We start from the raw sequence: 16,891 nt of genomic DNA on the forward strand, positions 1-16,891 counted from the left end.
ATTTACCTTTATTTTCACCTTTTAATTTAGGACAGCATTTCATAACTCACGAGTTACATTTAAATACTGGCATTCAAAGTTTGATTCCAATTTGAAAGTGTGGGCATTTTGCGCCACCAGCTGAAAATTCGGATGCAGTATCTGGTGCTGGTTCTTTAACCCTCAAATGCTTCAATAGTTTATACTAAACTAAAATCCAACATCTGATTGTACCTGAATTTAAGCTGCACATAAATCAGGTTGATACAACATCAGAACAAGATACTGAGCAATTCAAAAACAATTAATGCAGAATTGTGATAAAACTGCGAATATTCTTGCCTGCAAATGGCATTCAAAGGCAAAGAGAAAATTAGCGAGGTGGGAAATAATATCAACTTAAAAAGAGCATGATTATTTTTATTTATATCAGAGGCTTAACGAAGATATAAATGTATCACAATAAAATCAAATAATCGTTTTGTTAGAACACTTACTGAATTTTCATCATCATCTTCAAGTTCTCTTTGCTGCTCCTGATGTCTTTTTGCTTTGATTTCCATTGCTTCACTGATTAAATCTCTCAGAATTGACACAGATTTAGCATTTTTAATGAAAGGGTGCTGCATCAAGAAAAAGAAACATACCAAATTAGTCAATTCACTCTCAATACTTGGAAACAAATGTATACATCAAACTTGCTATACCATATTTTTTACTTTTGGAGAAATGAAAGGCGAAGGGTAAGAGGCATTTTTGTGCTGCTTTTTGAATCACCTTCTACATGCACACTTAAGGTAGATGGATCCTTCTTTTTAACAATGTTCTTTGGTGTGTCAATTTAGATTCTCCAATTGATTTAATGTTCAACAACTACAGAGATGAACAAACAGCAGTCTTTGCCCCTCCTCACTTATCTACTTCCTGTTGGAAGTGTGTCTGCATCAAGGTCAGGTAAGGACACGAATGCCTTTACTGTGACACTAAAATAGACTGTAACAGTTGCTGGTTTGGCTTATGCATGGATAATGACTCCTTTGTGAAAGAGAAATGCTATCAGAGCCAATGGCATTACATCACGCATGCCACCATCTTAATAGGGTGGGAAAGTTTTCTGGGGTGGGAAGATAAAGGGGAACAAAATCCTGAGTAAGATATAATTAAATGATATTAAATGTGGGTTACAACACTGGCATTATTAAATATTCACCGTGCCCCATTGTAAACTCTACCAAGTACAAAAAGGAAAGTAAAGATCCAATTATAATTCATTCACTTGGTAATAATACGGAAGATAGAATTTAATAATTGATGTGCAATTTCAGTGATTTTTATCATAATAAGAAAGCAAACTGATTGTGTTGTATTATTAAACAAGATTAATGAATTCTAACAAATGCCAATATAAATTACAGATATGCATGGTTATTTTATTTTCCAAGTTTAACCACACTGCATTTAACTTGCCACAAATAATTAGGCTTTACATCCTTTATGCATTTAAAAGCATCCATTACAGAAAAGGGGCAGGATCAGTTTCGGTAAGGTCCTGATCGAGTTGGCCTCCGCGGCAGAATTTATCATGACATTTTTCTGTGTCATGACATTTAGGGGAATGCTGCCGGCTGGCACATTCCAGGCTGCAGGAATACGTGCTGAGGGACGCACTGAAGCTGGGTGCAGCCAATGCAAGGGTTCGGTGGGGAAGGACGACAGTTTAGGGTTCTTCTGCCACAGGAGAGGGAGGGGCGGGGTCAGGCGAGGAAACCCCTTAAAGGTTGTAAGTATGGGATTGGGGTATCACCCCAGGGAGCCACACGAGTGGCATTGGTGCTGTGGTTTGTGTAAAAAGTAACACTAATAATTGATCTGTACACAAATGTAAAGGTTTGCACTGTTTTATCATTGTTTTATTATTGTATATAGTTTGTATTTTATTAAGAATAAAGTTTATTTTGGATTAAAAAAATTTACAAAGATTTATCCAAGTATGATGCAAAGATCATAAGACAGCAGCATCATATTTCAGTGTACATTCAGATAAACAAGATTTGCTTTAAATATTTGGGGTTTGATAGTAAACTTATGAGCAATCATCAGTAAAAATTGAATTTCCTAACCCAAATTGGCTGTTATATATAGATGCATTGAAAACTACCCACATTTAAAAGTAACTCCATTATTGGCAAGGATGTGGAAATGCACTGAACAATTTTTGGAAACACACTTCCAGAAATGTGTTTTGAGACTTCCATGTGTCTCACATGTATATACATTGAGGCCACACCACATTCAGGGTCATTTCTCCACTCACCCCTCTCGTCCTCAACCCACCTACCTTGCAATATCCAGCCCTCCACAATCTCCTCCTACATTGCAGCTATTCTCCAATACACACACACACACACACACACACACACACACACACACACACACACACACACACACACACACACACACACACACACACACACACACACACACACACACAAATAGCATCTAGGTCAACTTTCCATCACCTCCACTCCATAAATCTCTGCCTGAATGACTTCTTCCACAAATTCCACAGTGGCTGACCTAATGAATGCAAGGCCTTTGTGTACATAAAGTCTCACACAAAACTGCTGCTGGCCCCCATCATCCCCTCTATCCCTGCTCCCAGCACTATGCCTTTTCAACACATTTTTAGGAGTGGTACAATTTTTGGTCAGCTATATAAATTGAACTACATCCTTTCAAATGTCTATTGAAGAATGTGGTTGCAAAAGACCGAAGTTCTCCTTCAGAAGCTGAAACAGGAGTACCAATAGTCAAATCCAAAACATCTTTATCTCAGGTGGATATGGTGCACAGGTAGCCAGTTTATTTGGATTAAGATAACAGAATGCACCCATATGACTTCTGAGCCACATTTTACTATCTGAGTATGTCTAGGCATCAGAGAATCGGACATTCAAGAAGTGGACGCTGATGTGAGTGTGGTTGAGGTACACAGATATGTTCTGACAATGGAAGCCAAAGGAAAGGTAAGGCTAACCAAAAAAAAAGAAACACTGCGATATTGTGGATCTAACAGTCTGGAAATACTCAACAGGTCAGGAAGCATATGTGGCAAGAGAAACAATGTTTTAGGTCAACGTCCTGAAGGCAAGACTAAAGAACATCCAAAAAGTCCTTCTGAGGCCCTGATACTCAAGGTGTCATTAAAACTTTAAGCTTTAAGACTTACTTTAGCCTTTATTTTCACTTTACTAGATTTACCAACGAGTTATTTTCCCAGGTAGGTAGTTAAAATAGCATAAGCCAAGAAAGCAACTGGGAAGCAATATTACATTTCAATTAGGGCTCTGCCTATACAGGGAGCACCATTCAAATTAAAAACCTGTGAAGAGAAAGTGGAACTAGACAAGAATGAAGCGAATAGTAAACTGACATGCATAACTTTAACCCATACCATTCACCAATCCTATGCAAACCTCAAATTGGAATAACAATGTTGAAATTATTATATAGCACCTGTTGGTTATGTATTTATAATATTGACTAATCAATCTCCCATGGTATTGAATGTGAGATATCTAGAGATGGGTGGATTAGAGGGAAGGGAGAAGGAAGAAAATTGGGCAATCATTAAAAGGAGCAGAGGAGATGGGAAGGGTTGTAATTACACAGGCTAGAAGAAGGAACACTGAGAGTAGGTGAACTGGATATTGTTGGAGAACATTGGGGATGTCAGAAGAACTGGAAAGCAACGTAAAGCATGATGAACACACAAGTCCAAGGGAGAAGGTAGAAGCAGTGAATTATTAAGAAGAGGTGGAGTAGGGAGTGATGAAGTTAAGAGAAGGGGAGAAGGGCTGGAAGAAGGAATTCTATTCATGTAGAAAAATGTGAAGAGAGGGGTTAAGCATGATTTATACAAACAAGGCAGCACAGTGGTGCAGCTCGTAGAGGCCCACACCACCAGAGATCCAGGTTCAATCCTGACATCGAGTGCTGTCTGTGTGGAGTTCGCACGTTCTCCCTGTGACCACGTGGGTTTCCTCTCGGTGCTCCAGTTTCCATACCAACCATATCCCAAAGTCTGCAGGGTGGTAGTTTAATTGGCCATGTAGGTGGGCCGAAGAGCCTGTTTCTGTGCTGTTTGTCTCTGTAACTCTAAGCAGGTAATGAAATTTACAACAATTTTCCTTTTACAATTTTCGCTCTACATTACAGATAAATTAGCTGGGAAATACAAAAAGTAAGTGCCATGGCATCACCACTGCTAAGAGACAACTGTTTTTGCAAAGAAGCAAGTTTACAGAGACAACACCTTATAAATTAAAATCATAAAAAAATTCTAGATGCAAGAAATCGGAAATAAAAACTAAGTGCTGTAAACACTCAGCAGGCCTGGCAGCAACTTTAGAAAAAGACACAGGTCCTTTATGTATAACCTGTACATACAAATGAGCATGTGGAGACTGGAGGGATGGATTTGCCAGCAACTGCAAGCATCTCCTGCCATGTGGGAACTTAGTTTGCAGCTGTATTTCCAACCTGCAAACTGTTCAAGTTTCGAACAGTTCACAAGAACAGAACCCTGTTGTAACCTGGGGACGACCTGTACACAGTTAACAAGCTGAAGCATTAACTCTGCTTCTCCTTCCTGACCTGTTTTCACAATTTTCTGTTATTTCACATTAGAAATTAGACAAGCAAAACTAAAATGCAGAAGAGTTGAACATAAAAATTGTGACAGAGCAACATGAAGACAAGATGAGTAGGAATTACAGTATATACATTTATAATATACAGAGAAATTGAATCTACAGCACAGAAACAGCCTCTCTGGCCCACCCTGTCCATGCCAACCAACTGATGCTACTTACTAGCATTTAGTTCCCAGCCTTCTATGCCTTGATGATTCAAGTACTCGTCTAGATACTTCTTAAATGTTGTGGGAGTATCTACCTCCACCACTCGTACAGAAGGTGCATTCCAGATTCCAACAACCCCCAAGCTGAAAAATGTTCTCCTCAAATATCCTCTAAACCTCTTGCCTCTTAACTTAAACCTATGCTCTCTAGTTTTAAACACCTCTATAATGGGGAGAAGATTGTTACCACCCCCACTCTAAGGAAAACAAACCCAGCCTTTCGAGTCACTGCTCATAGCTTAAAGGCTCCATTCCAGGCAACATCCTGGTAAATTTCTTATGCACACTCTCCAGTGCAACACTTCTTACTATAGAGTGGCTACCAGAATTGCACACACTATATACACATGTAAGTAAATATAGGGATTACTTGGTAGATTATTCTTCTTTTATTTAACAAACTTGTTTTTGGATAACTGCATCCCACATATTCCATGGAACAAGACTTTTATCTAAAACTTAACAATGTTAAATCTGTTTCCAAAACACAGACCCACAAGAAAAGATAAATGAGAGAGACAGCAAACAGCTTTGTCAAAGAGGTGGATTTTAAGGATGCTTTAAAGGAGGAGTTGAAAATAATAAAACAGCTGCTGCTGAAAATCTGGAATAAAAACAGAAAATGTTGGAAACACTCGGCAGGTGAGGTAGCATCTGTGAAAAGAGGAATAAAGTAAACTCTTCAGACCCTTCATTCAGAGAGGAATGTGGTGCCCAGTCAAAATTAATGAAGAGAATTCCAATTAAATTTTATTTCACTTTTCTGCTTCCTCCAAGTACTTAATTTCTTTTAACTGTATAGTGAGTTTTATGAATGGAGGCAAGACCCAAGATTTAATCACCCATATATTTTTCATCAGTAATAGCTGCTGAATAAACAATCATCAACACTTCATAGGTGTCAAACACTTCAGCGATCGAAGGTCAGAGACTTGCATATTTACACATATCATAGGTTCATTCAATTAGTCACAGCCTGACAGAGCAGTAATATTATCTCACTATTTGTTTCTGCTTCTTGTTAACTGTTTATTTTCATGGTTTGCTCTGTTGGAATCCCTGGTGATTATCCTTACCCGCCTGCCCCCATTGAGAATGCATTTCACCTTTTCCTTCTATATTGTTATTTCTTTCTGTTACTTGGCCAGTATAAATATTTAGCGAGCTCCATTATTTTCAATAGTTTTCATTTCTGATTCATGTTGTACCGGAAGAGTAATTTTTTTCCACTGAACTATTTTATTTTGAAGTACCCATTTTAATACTAAGTGTATTTTTTCTGCTTTAACTTTTCATTTTCATTCTGAAACTACAACAAAGTTGCTCATTTTATAAAATAGAACCCTTCAGATGATTCAGAAGTACACTTTCAGTCATACAAATAACTTTTCAAAAGATTCAGCATCATCTTGACTACAAGAACTTGCAAAAATCCTTTGGAGTAAAAATTAATTTTGAATCGCTTACAATAGCGAATGAGATTTCACTCCACTTCTGAACATTTTGGTGGCTGTAACATAAATCTGGTATTGGTATTGTTAATTGTGAAACTATATGACCGTTGTAAAAACCCATCTGGTCACTAATGTCCTTCAGGGATGGAAATCTGCCGTCTTACCTGCTCTAGTCATGTGGTTGATCCTCAACTGCCTCCTTAGTTCAGGAACAATTTGGGGTGGAGAGTAAATACTGGAATTATCAATGCTATTCACGTCACAGGAATAAATAAATTAATTTAAATCTTTTATATACACTGAAAGTGGCCGCACAGAATGCAAAGCTTGGATAGCTTAAAGCCGAATCAAGTGAAGACACTGCTGTGGATCTGTATCAAATGTTGCTGAGAGCTGAGAAGGACTGTATGAAATTACAGCACACTGCACTCACAGTACTTTGGGAAAGGCAGTCTCAGCTTCAACCATATAAAGATGCAAAACACCAGTGCTAATATTTTGTGGAGAGGTGTTACAGTGGCGATGGTCTAAGCACTGACCTTTGAAATACTGTCTGCCCAGTCAACAGTGGAAGTGCTACTTTCAGGCTGACTGGGAGTGGGTGTCAGAATTCTCATTGTTTCTTGAGAGAAATGTACAAAAACATGTCTCCTGAGGCTAAAGGGTACTTGATCCCAAAAGTATTGGGCATTAGAAACCTTGCTGGTAGTTTAGCGGTCAGGAACAAGACCATGATAAAACATATTGATTCAAAGAGTTTGACATTTCAGCCAAGAAATCTGTAAGTTTAGAAATTTCTATTTATCTGATAGTACGACAAACAATGGCAATCTCTCACATGATTAATGGCTGAAGAGAACAAGCTATAAAACACAGGCATTACTTGTGTAACAGCTTGACTCAGTATCACTCTTTATTGCCTGAAAGTTGGTTCAAGTTCCACCAAAAAAACTTGAGTGGAAAATCCAGGCTGGCACTTCACCACAATGCTGAAGAAATTCTGCATTATCAGAGATGATACAGATAAAATCATTGTTGGTATGGAGCACAATTTGGTAGAAAAAATGCTACTTTCTAAACATGTGACAACTGCTTATCAAAGCCATGATTGCATGGTACAGGGATGAATATATATTAAGACCATTTAGTGTACAAATAACACATTTGACATTTTATAGGGAAAAATGCGATAATACATTATGCGAATACTTTGAGTCAAATAGTTCCGGAGTAGCATTTTACAGCCACCAGTGACAAATAGGCTATTAATCACCTCAAGACTTTTCCCTCATTCAATTAAAACATCATAATCTGTAACCTACCTTTATATTCTTTGACTCATTAATGATTTAATTTAACAAAGAACTATTATTTCAAAATTAATATTAATACTAAACAATTAACCCAACTCCTGTTTGCAGAAAAGAGCTCTAAAAATTTATCACCACATCTAGAAGGGTTTCCTAATTTCAGTTCTGAAAGACTCGCACCTACATTTAGTTAATTACCTCCCAGTTCTACAGTCTCCAACTAGCTAAAATATTTTTTCTCTCCGAAATAGATTTTTCTCTATCTACCCTTTTATTTCACCTTGTTAACCTTTATGAAATCATCCCTTAAGCTTCAAATTCCAGAAAATATAAAGCTAAGTGTAATTTATCAGCAACACACAAAGCACTGGAGGAACTCAGCGGGTCAGGCACATCAATGGAGGGAAATGGACAGTCGATGTTTTGGGTCGAGACCCTTCATCTGGACTGGAAAGATAGCCAGTATAGAAGGTGGAGGGAAGGGGTGGAGCAAGAGCTGGCAGGTGACAGGTGGATCCTGGTGAGGGTGGTAATAGGCTGATGGGAGGGGGGAGGAGAAGGGGAATGATATCAGAATGATGGGAGGTGATAGTGAAAGTCACAAAGGGCTGAAGGTGACGGAATCTGATGGGACAGGAAGGTGGAGCATGGAATAGAGGGAGGGAGGTGGGGAGGAGAACCAGTGGGAGGAGTGTTCGGGTGATGGGCAGGTGGGGGTGGTCGAGGGGAAAGAGATAGGATGATGGGAGCCAGTTGGATCAGGAGAGAGAAAAGAAAAAAGGGGAAAAGGGACAGAGGGAGGGTAGTTACCAGAAGTCAGAGAATTCAATCTTCATGCCACCAGGTTGGAGACTGCCCAGGCAGAATATGAGGTGCTGTTCCTCTCATTTCCATTTAACCTTGACCTGGCAGTGGAGGAGGCTGTGGACAGACATGTTGATGTGGGAATGGGAAGTGGAAGTAAAATGGCTGGTCACCGGGAGATCCTGGCTGGCATGGCGGACGGAACGAAGGTGCTCAGCGAAGCAGTCACCCAATCTCGACCTGAAACGTCGACTGTCCATTTCCCTCCATAGATGCTGCCTGACCTCGCTGAGCTGCTCCAGCACTTTGTGTGTTGCTCCAGAGTCCAGCATCTGCAGTTTCTTGTGTCTCTATGTAATTTTTCAGTTTAACTCTTTCAGTCCTGATATAATTCTAGCAAATCTTGTTGAACTGCCTCCATGACTTCCAAAGGTGTGGTACTCAGAATTCAGTTCTGAAACCGTGATGTACAATCTCCTCTGAGCTGATCACCATACTGCAGTAACAAGAGTGGAAAATTCCATGTCTGCTATCAAATAAGGTACTACTTCAATGAATTCTTGCATACCACTAATGAAATCACACATTTTGCCAGGCTAACACTCCACTATCAGTGAAAAACCTTCAACAATAAAAGGTCAGGAAGTTATACAAAATCATTCCTTTTTAATCACGGTTTACTGAAATACTCGAGTTTAATTAATTGAGCTCAAAACTAAGATTGCTACTAAATTCCACTTCCCTAAAAATGTTCTTTTATTTATTTTCTGCAGCACTTAAATGTCACAATTGTCAAATGCTTCCTCTGGAACTAGTACATTATAACCCCTATTGTAAATCATACAAGGCACACATGGCAAGCAGTCAAGAATTCTGATTTTCTTATTAACTCCTAACTAATTTTCTCTGATCTTCATATAATTCTCTCCTCATCCAATATATACCTATCTATAAGTGTTTCTCCTTTTCCAGTAACTACCCACTTAACTTTCTTCCTCTTCTGCTTTAACAATTTCATATCCCAGAACCTTAATCATCTTTCTATCCACTGAAACAAGGTACGTGACAGTTCCACACTTCACCAAGGTGGACTATGGGCAATTCACTCCTCTCATGAACAGCAGCCAGACTAATCCCCTTCCCTTGCAGGCACTTACTGCCAATCCATCAACCTTGAAGAAGTTTTCTCACCTCCACCCATTTCAATGTACTTGTTAATGAAAATCAGAAGACTGCAGATGCTGGAAATTTGAAATAAAAACAGAAAATCCCAGAAACATTCAGCAGGTCAGGCAGCATCTGTTGAAAAGAAACAGAGTTAACATTTCAGGTCAAAGACCCTTCGTTTGACCTGACAGATTAACTCTATTTCTTGTTCCACTGATGCTTCCTGACCTGCTGAGTGATCCAAGCACTTCCTGTTTTTATTTCATCCTGCCCATTGTTCTGAATGAGCATTCCTGGAATTAAGAAGGTTGTGGTTGATTTGACTGAAGTTTTCAAGCTACTGAGGAGAATTGATAGGGTCTGTTCTTTCCACAGAGGCCAACTGTTACCAGTTTTTTTTCTGTTTCTTTCAAAGAGTCTTTATTTGGTCTTCTCATAAACACATTCATTCTTGGATTCAAAATAATTCCTTTCACACCATTCTAATAAGACTTCAGAATAAATGGGTTCACTACACGACAATACACAAGAGAACATGAGAACAAGGATGATAGTACAAGAACCCAAAACATTAGTTGGGCCACAGCTGGAGATATGTGGCCACAACATTATAAAAAGGATGTGATGGCAATGGATAGAATGCAGAGGAGATTAACAAAGATGTTGCCTAAGACGGAAGACCTCAGCTACAAGGAGAGTTTGGATGAGCTTCCAGTTTACACTACTGTAGATGTCAATCCACATTAGTTAACAGGAGGAGAAGGATTCAAGAATAACCCCATCCTCAATGATGGTGGTGCCCAGCAGTGCTAAAGGCTGAAGCATTCACAACTATGTTCAGCCAGAACTGGCAAAAGGACAATTCACCTGCTCTCTCCTGATATCCCCAGCTGCCAATCAATTTGATTCACTCCATATGAATAGCTGAGGCACTGGATACAGCAAAGACTATAAAATGAGACAACATCCCAGGTGCAGTCGTGAAGACTTTCTCACCACTATGCCTCTGGCCAAGCTGTTCCTGTACAATTACAAAACTGGCATCTACCCAGCAGAGAGGAAACTTGCCCAAAAACAGGACAAATCCAATCTGACGAACTTGTGCCCCGTCAGTCTACTTTCATTCACTCACAAAATGATGGAATTTGTCATCACCAGTGCTGTCAAGTGGCACTTACTCACTGATGCCCAGTTTGGGTTTCCTAAGGTCTACTCAGTTCTGGACATCATCACTGCCTTGGTATAAATGTGGAACAAAGAACTGAATCCTAGAGGCAAGGTGAGAGTGCCTGCCTCTGATATCAAGACAGCACTTGACCAAGTGTGGCATCAAGGCACTCTGACATCAAAGTGAAAGCATATAGTTGGAATCATACCTCACATAACGAAAGATGTTTGTGGTTGTCAGAGATCAATTATCTCAGCCCCTGAACAGGAGCTCCTCAGGGCAATGTTCTAGGCCCAATAATCTTCAGCTGCTTCATCAATGGCCTTCTTTTCTTCATTAGGGCTACTTCATCGATGGCCTTCTTTCCTTCATTAGGTTGGAAGTAGAGATTTTGTGTAATTTCAATTCCAATCACTAGTCCTCAACAAATAAGGCAGCTCACAGCTGCAAGTACAAGACCTAGACAACATTCAGGCATGGGCTGATAAGGGCAAGTAACAGTTGTGCCACAAAAGTGCAAGACCATGACCACCTCCCACAAGTCTAACTGTCTACCCTTGCTTTTCAATGACATCGTCACCAAGACCCCCAAGCTTCATTATCCTGGGGGTCACAGTTGATGAGAAATTCAACACCATCAGTCACATGAATGCTTTGGCCACAAGAGCAGGTCAGATACTGGATATCTTGTGAAAAGTAACTCACCTCCCAACACCTAATGCCTTCCCCATCTACCAGGCATGCCAGGTGTGATGAAATACTCTCCACTTGCCTGGATGAATGCAGTTCCAGCAACCCTCAAGAAGCTGGACAAACATCCAGGTCAAAGCAGCCTGTTTGATTAGTATCCCACCCACCTCCCTAAACATTTATTCCCTCTACTGTATGATGGCTGCAGTGTGCAACAAGGCAGTGACTCAACCAAGCTACCCCAACAGCACATCTCAAACCAACATCAGGTACCATTAAGACAGCACATTTGTGGGAACATCTTCATCTGCAGGGTCCCCTCCAAGTCGCAGAATCCTGACTTGGAAATATATCATCCAGTCCTTCATCATCACTGGGTCTAAATCCTGGAAATCACCACCCAACAACACTGTGGGGATACCTTCACGAGAAGAGCTGCAATGGTTCAAGAAGATGGCTCACCACCATCTTCTCAAGGACAATTACTGATGGGCAATAAACACTGGCCTTGCCAGCAATGCCCAGATCCCAAAAATTGATTTAAGAAAAATCAGCTGTAGCTTAACCATGAAGCCACCACTGTTGAGTAATGCAGTAAGACATCTACAATGCTTCCAAGAAATGAGAAAATGCCTTTGAAGTAAAATGTCATTGTAATTACTGTCCAGAGTTTTTATAATGACATTCATACTGCGATCACAATGACAATGGGGTGAATTTGTATTCTGACTTATACCTGAAAATGACTTATCAGCCTGATCCCATGCACAATTGGCAAAGGTATGCAACAGAGTAACACTGATTCATTGTTACGTCATTCAGCCCTCCCCTCCAAAGACTAATTGGAGTTCACCTCCCCATTATATTGTCAACTCCATGTCATCTCACTCAGGAGGTCTGCATGAAGCAAATGGAATGCAGCCCAATTGTGTTTACATTGAGGTTGTCCAAAGGTCAATTTACATGGTGAGCTTAAGATTCCCACAATGTGGGGAAATAGCTGCATTCTTGCTGAGATGATTTGCTAGTAACTGTGAGCAACTTTGGAATTTTCACTTGAATGTGGAAGTCCTGAAACTGCAGTCAGCACTTGGCCATAGTTCTCCCAACTGTGCTCTGATGCTGTCCAGCAATGTGGTCTCACTGCTTAACAAGGGAATCTGCACCAATGTCTGATGCAGGCACTGCCTCCCTGTCATTCCAATAGAAGGTTATGGCTTCAAATATGTTAACTTAGGCATTTTCTTTTAAAATGGGCATTTTAAAAATGTTTTTAAGTGCCTTGGATTTTTTTTTTTGCTTTGACAGTATAAGTTGTGATAGTTTATTTAGAAAACTATTTTTGAACATTGGAAATTTAAAAGATTCCATGCAGTTTCACAGCTTTGGATACTATCTAAGGCTTAGTCAGATGCCAAAATGTTTCCATTTTGTTTTTAGGAATAAAAATTTGTTCTGGCACTCTCCATCCAACATGAATGCAACATATTGTAGACACTCCTAGGGCTTCGCTCCAAAGCCTCTGGTCAGTTCTCTATGTAAGTTGTTGTTGTATGGCTAATTCCAGGTAGGTTTGATCTTCATTTAGAAGACACCAGTTAGTGCAGGTGGCTTGCTGTTGACCTCAAATTCTAGGCCAATGACAACTCACCTTGACTGAATTCAAGATTCACATCAAATAGTTGGCAAATTTAAAACAAACTAGTCCATGTTTGCCTCGATGCAAAGGCATGGAAGTTCTTACTCTGACGTCGAGTCCTATAATGGGTGTCTTGGATTATTTTAGCTGTTAGTTGCAACAAGTCCAAATTTATGTCTAAATTTAAAAAGGATTCGAGAGTTTATAAAACACAGACTTCATACTTCACGTTAGCAAAGTTTGCATATCTCATTCCAGACTTGGAGGCGCTGCTAGTTGTTGAATCAGGGTATGAAGATAGATCATCATGACTATATTGATTTTCCTATAACCTGTCTGCAAAGAAATAAAGAATTTGGTAAATAAGCAATAAATTCTTCACCTGTCTGGGGAGGAGACTTATACTTGGGGATTGGTGTCTCTGAATACTTAGTCCTTACTTCTGGATTAGTAAAATAGGAAAGTGGTTCTATTGCTTTTTTTACCCCGATGCAGACACTCTATTCCGTGCTCTGTCACAGGAGGTTGTTACTGGGTGGACAGAGAAAAAGATTCCAGGAAGTCTGGCCTACGACTATTCCAAGTGGAAAAGGAGCACTCAGTATTGAGAACCTTGAGGCCATGCATCAAGAGCACACAGACGTCCTGTGTAAGCTCTCAAAGAAGTGTATCAGCTCATGAACTACCTACCCACCTGCTCACCCCATAAGCTACCGCTTCCCTATCCATGGAAGAGTTGGTGGCTCCTACATTGGCTTAACCAGCCACCCCAGAACCTGGAAAACTGAAGTGAATGTAAATCATCGTTGATCCCAGGGGACTGCTAAAGAACAAGAGAAAGAAGAAGAAAGAACCCAACAGGAAATTCAATTCCATTTTCACTACCTACCAGCACAAGGAAAATAGCATAGATGCTTTTTTGGCAAAGCTAGCTAAGTACATTAAAGGGAAAGGACGAGGAGAACACAGAAAAAGGTAAAGTAAAATGGGAGCATAAGCACCAGCCCAGACCTATTGGACCAATGACCCATTTCTGCACTCTGGAGAGATGTATTCCTTTTTGTTTTAACCTGGATACTTAGTTATAAAACGTATTGGTCAGTTAATTATCTCATTTCCACTGGGAAAGTTATAAATGTATTTCTGTCTGCAAACAAGCTACCAGTTACCTGATTAATATCAGCATCCAACAAGCTTCCTGAATTGAATAGTTTGACACCAAAGAGACACATTAGCGAAAGGAAAATCTATCCTAGTCCTCAAGAATAATTGCAGACAAGGCTGCAACATGTTGTACATCTCAACCACTGAATTAATAATTAAATGGAAGTACCAAGTAGATTTCGAGTATATCTGAATATATGTATGATCTCCTCCAGCACATCCAAGATCTCACAGAATCCTGTTTCTCATCTTGCCTGGAAATTTTATGGGATTGAAAACTGCAAAGTCTAACCACCTGATGTTCTTTGGTGTTGCTTGTTGTTGTTGAGTAGTTTCTCACTTTAAGTGCATACAGAGCACAGCAAAGGTCATGATTATGCACCAGGAAGCCAGTGAAGTTTTAGTAAAATAATTAACCACTGTTACTCAAGAGACAACTCTTTTTTTTGCTAAGTTCAGGGGATACACCTGAACTTGACAATGCACCATAATATAACAATGTGCATATTAATGAGCTTCCATACACAGCCAGAGCAATCATGTAAAATGTCCAGAACAGCCATCCCAAAATCAGGAATGATATAAATGAACATGTTAAAATCTAGGTGCCCAAATGTACAATCCATATTTACCAGGCTTCTTTCTGATGAAAGCTGAAGTGTTTGTTTAAACTGTACATAATTCAGACCTGGAAATTTATTACACCACATAAAATTGAGAAAGATTCACTGAAAAGCATTTTGCCAAACCTGTAATAGTTGTGTGGCAGTTGTTCTTTGCTCTGGATTCTTCACCAGACACTTCTTTACAAAATCCGTGAACTCATCTGACCAAAGCTCTGGCTTCCGGAATGTTGGTGGTGGGTTGGTGGGAATCATAAAAATAGCCTATTTTAAAAAAGAAAAGGAAGGGGGAAAATCAGTTGGACATGGAAATCAGAATCATCTGAGTTTTAGTGCAGTCAAACAAACAAATCCTTTAATTCACCTTCTCTATCTGACAGTAAATCTGATGTACAAATTTTTTACCGCTCTAGAATTTCTATCAGGAATGAGGTTCAGGAAACAAGTCCATCTGCAACCAATGTAACTATTTCCCATTAAATTTCCTCTGTGCAAACTGAGCTTCATTGAGCACTTCATGCTTTATTTTTATCTATTATTGTTTATCAGTCTCCAGAGAAACTTCCATTTTTGACCTGCTTAGGAGAACTAAAGGCACTTCCTGAACAGATAGATAAAACTAACAAACTGCTGTTTAGTGCCAGGGTCATTTCCCACCTAAATAATTATTCTCATCAAATATTTTTTTGCGAGCACTGTTGTTGAGTTAACCAAGTCTCTATTTCTAACTACAATACAAATTGACATAAATTTTCTTGTTACTGGTTATGCTTTCCACAGTTTTTGAAATATAAACTACCATTCAATTTCCTACAGAGAAGAATTTATCAATTTTGTTGACATCCATTCACATCCACTCACGAAATCCATTAGCCTGTATCTCTGTAACCACGTTCTTTTCTATTAACCATTTTAAAATCACACCATATCAATTTAGTTTGAACTGTGTAAGGTACGGGAAATAACATTTCTCATTAGTACAATGAACTAATTTTTATTATCCATTTTGTTTTCATAAATTGATGCAATTTATTTTTACCTGTGCATGACTAACAACATTGAGTTCCCTAAAGCTGAACTCGATATACTAAATACTCTTGGTATGGATCCCTCACCATACTAAGAGCTTGGGAGAAGGTTAACAAGTGGGTGCGAAGATGGTCAGAGAAAGTCAAAGGTGCCCTGTGCCCACATCCACATCTGCAGACAGATTAAAAAAAACACTGCTGATTAACCTGTAATCTCAATCAGTGCCTTGAAGGCATGCTCCAATATGGGATAGTGGATGAAGGACTTTGTATTTGGTACAAAGGGACAGATCATGATTTATGATTTATGAGAGAACTTCAAGCAGCATTTCCTCCACATCAGCTGTTAAATAGGGCTCGATGTTGAGCTTCTCTGCCAATTACCTGAAGACTCCTCAATGCTCTGTGGCTTTCTTTTCCCGTTGGGTTTGCTTCTTTCCCTTTGGCAAAACCCCAATCATAATTTGAGTCTTTCTAAATACCATATCAATCCTTGTTTTTTTACCTAAATATTCTACGCAGTTCACAAATTTACTGAGTTTACCATGACAATTGTATACAAATAGCATAGATCAACAGAGAATCTGTCTAAACTTCCATTTTTCATTTATTTTTTTTCCCCATGCTTATTGAGGAAAAGCTCAGTTTCCTGCCTGCTTTACATCAAACCCTTCACGTTGTGCAAAACTGCAACAGCCTTTGTTTTCTCGTTTGAGATGTCTATGTTGTTAAACTTTTTGAATACGTTATGAAACTAGCAAACTCTTCAATCTCATATATGATTTCCCAATAAAAGGAAATAGTCCTCCAATCAGCACAAATTGTGCCAATCAAGGATTATATGGTTTTTTGCTATAACAGCAGCTAAAAGGTTTTGTCTAAAAGTGCACAACAAATTGAAAACAGTGCTGGCATTACCAATTAGAACCACAAGAGGTTGCCAA

General features: G+C 39.3%; 1 protein-coding gene across 2 annotated transcripts in view; it reads right to left on the reverse strand.

The window, feature by feature from the left end:
* stk3 (serine/threonine kinase 3 (STE20 homolog, yeast)) overlaps positions 1-16,891 on the reverse strand; it is a 305,893-nt gene that overhangs the window by 101,902 nt on the left and 187,100 nt on the right. For both annotated transcript variants that reach the window (XM_052023496.1, XM_052023497.1), the window contains 2 exons: positions 15,046-15,183; positions 477-602 (listed from right to left, as the gene is read on the reverse strand). In XM_052023496.1, coding sequence (XP_051879456.1) covers positions 477-602; positions 15,046-15,183 — 264 coding nt within the window. The remainder of the gene's footprint in view (positions 1-476; positions 603-15,045; positions 15,184-16,891) is intronic.

The sequence above is a fragment of the Pristis pectinata genome, chromosome 9 (assembly GCF_009764475.1).
Source record: "Pristis pectinata isolate sPriPec2 chromosome 9, sPriPec2.1.pri, whole genome shotgun sequence".
Classification (NCBI taxonomy): Eukaryota; Metazoa; Chordata; class Chondrichthyes; order Rhinopristiformes; family Pristidae; genus Pristis; species Pristis pectinata.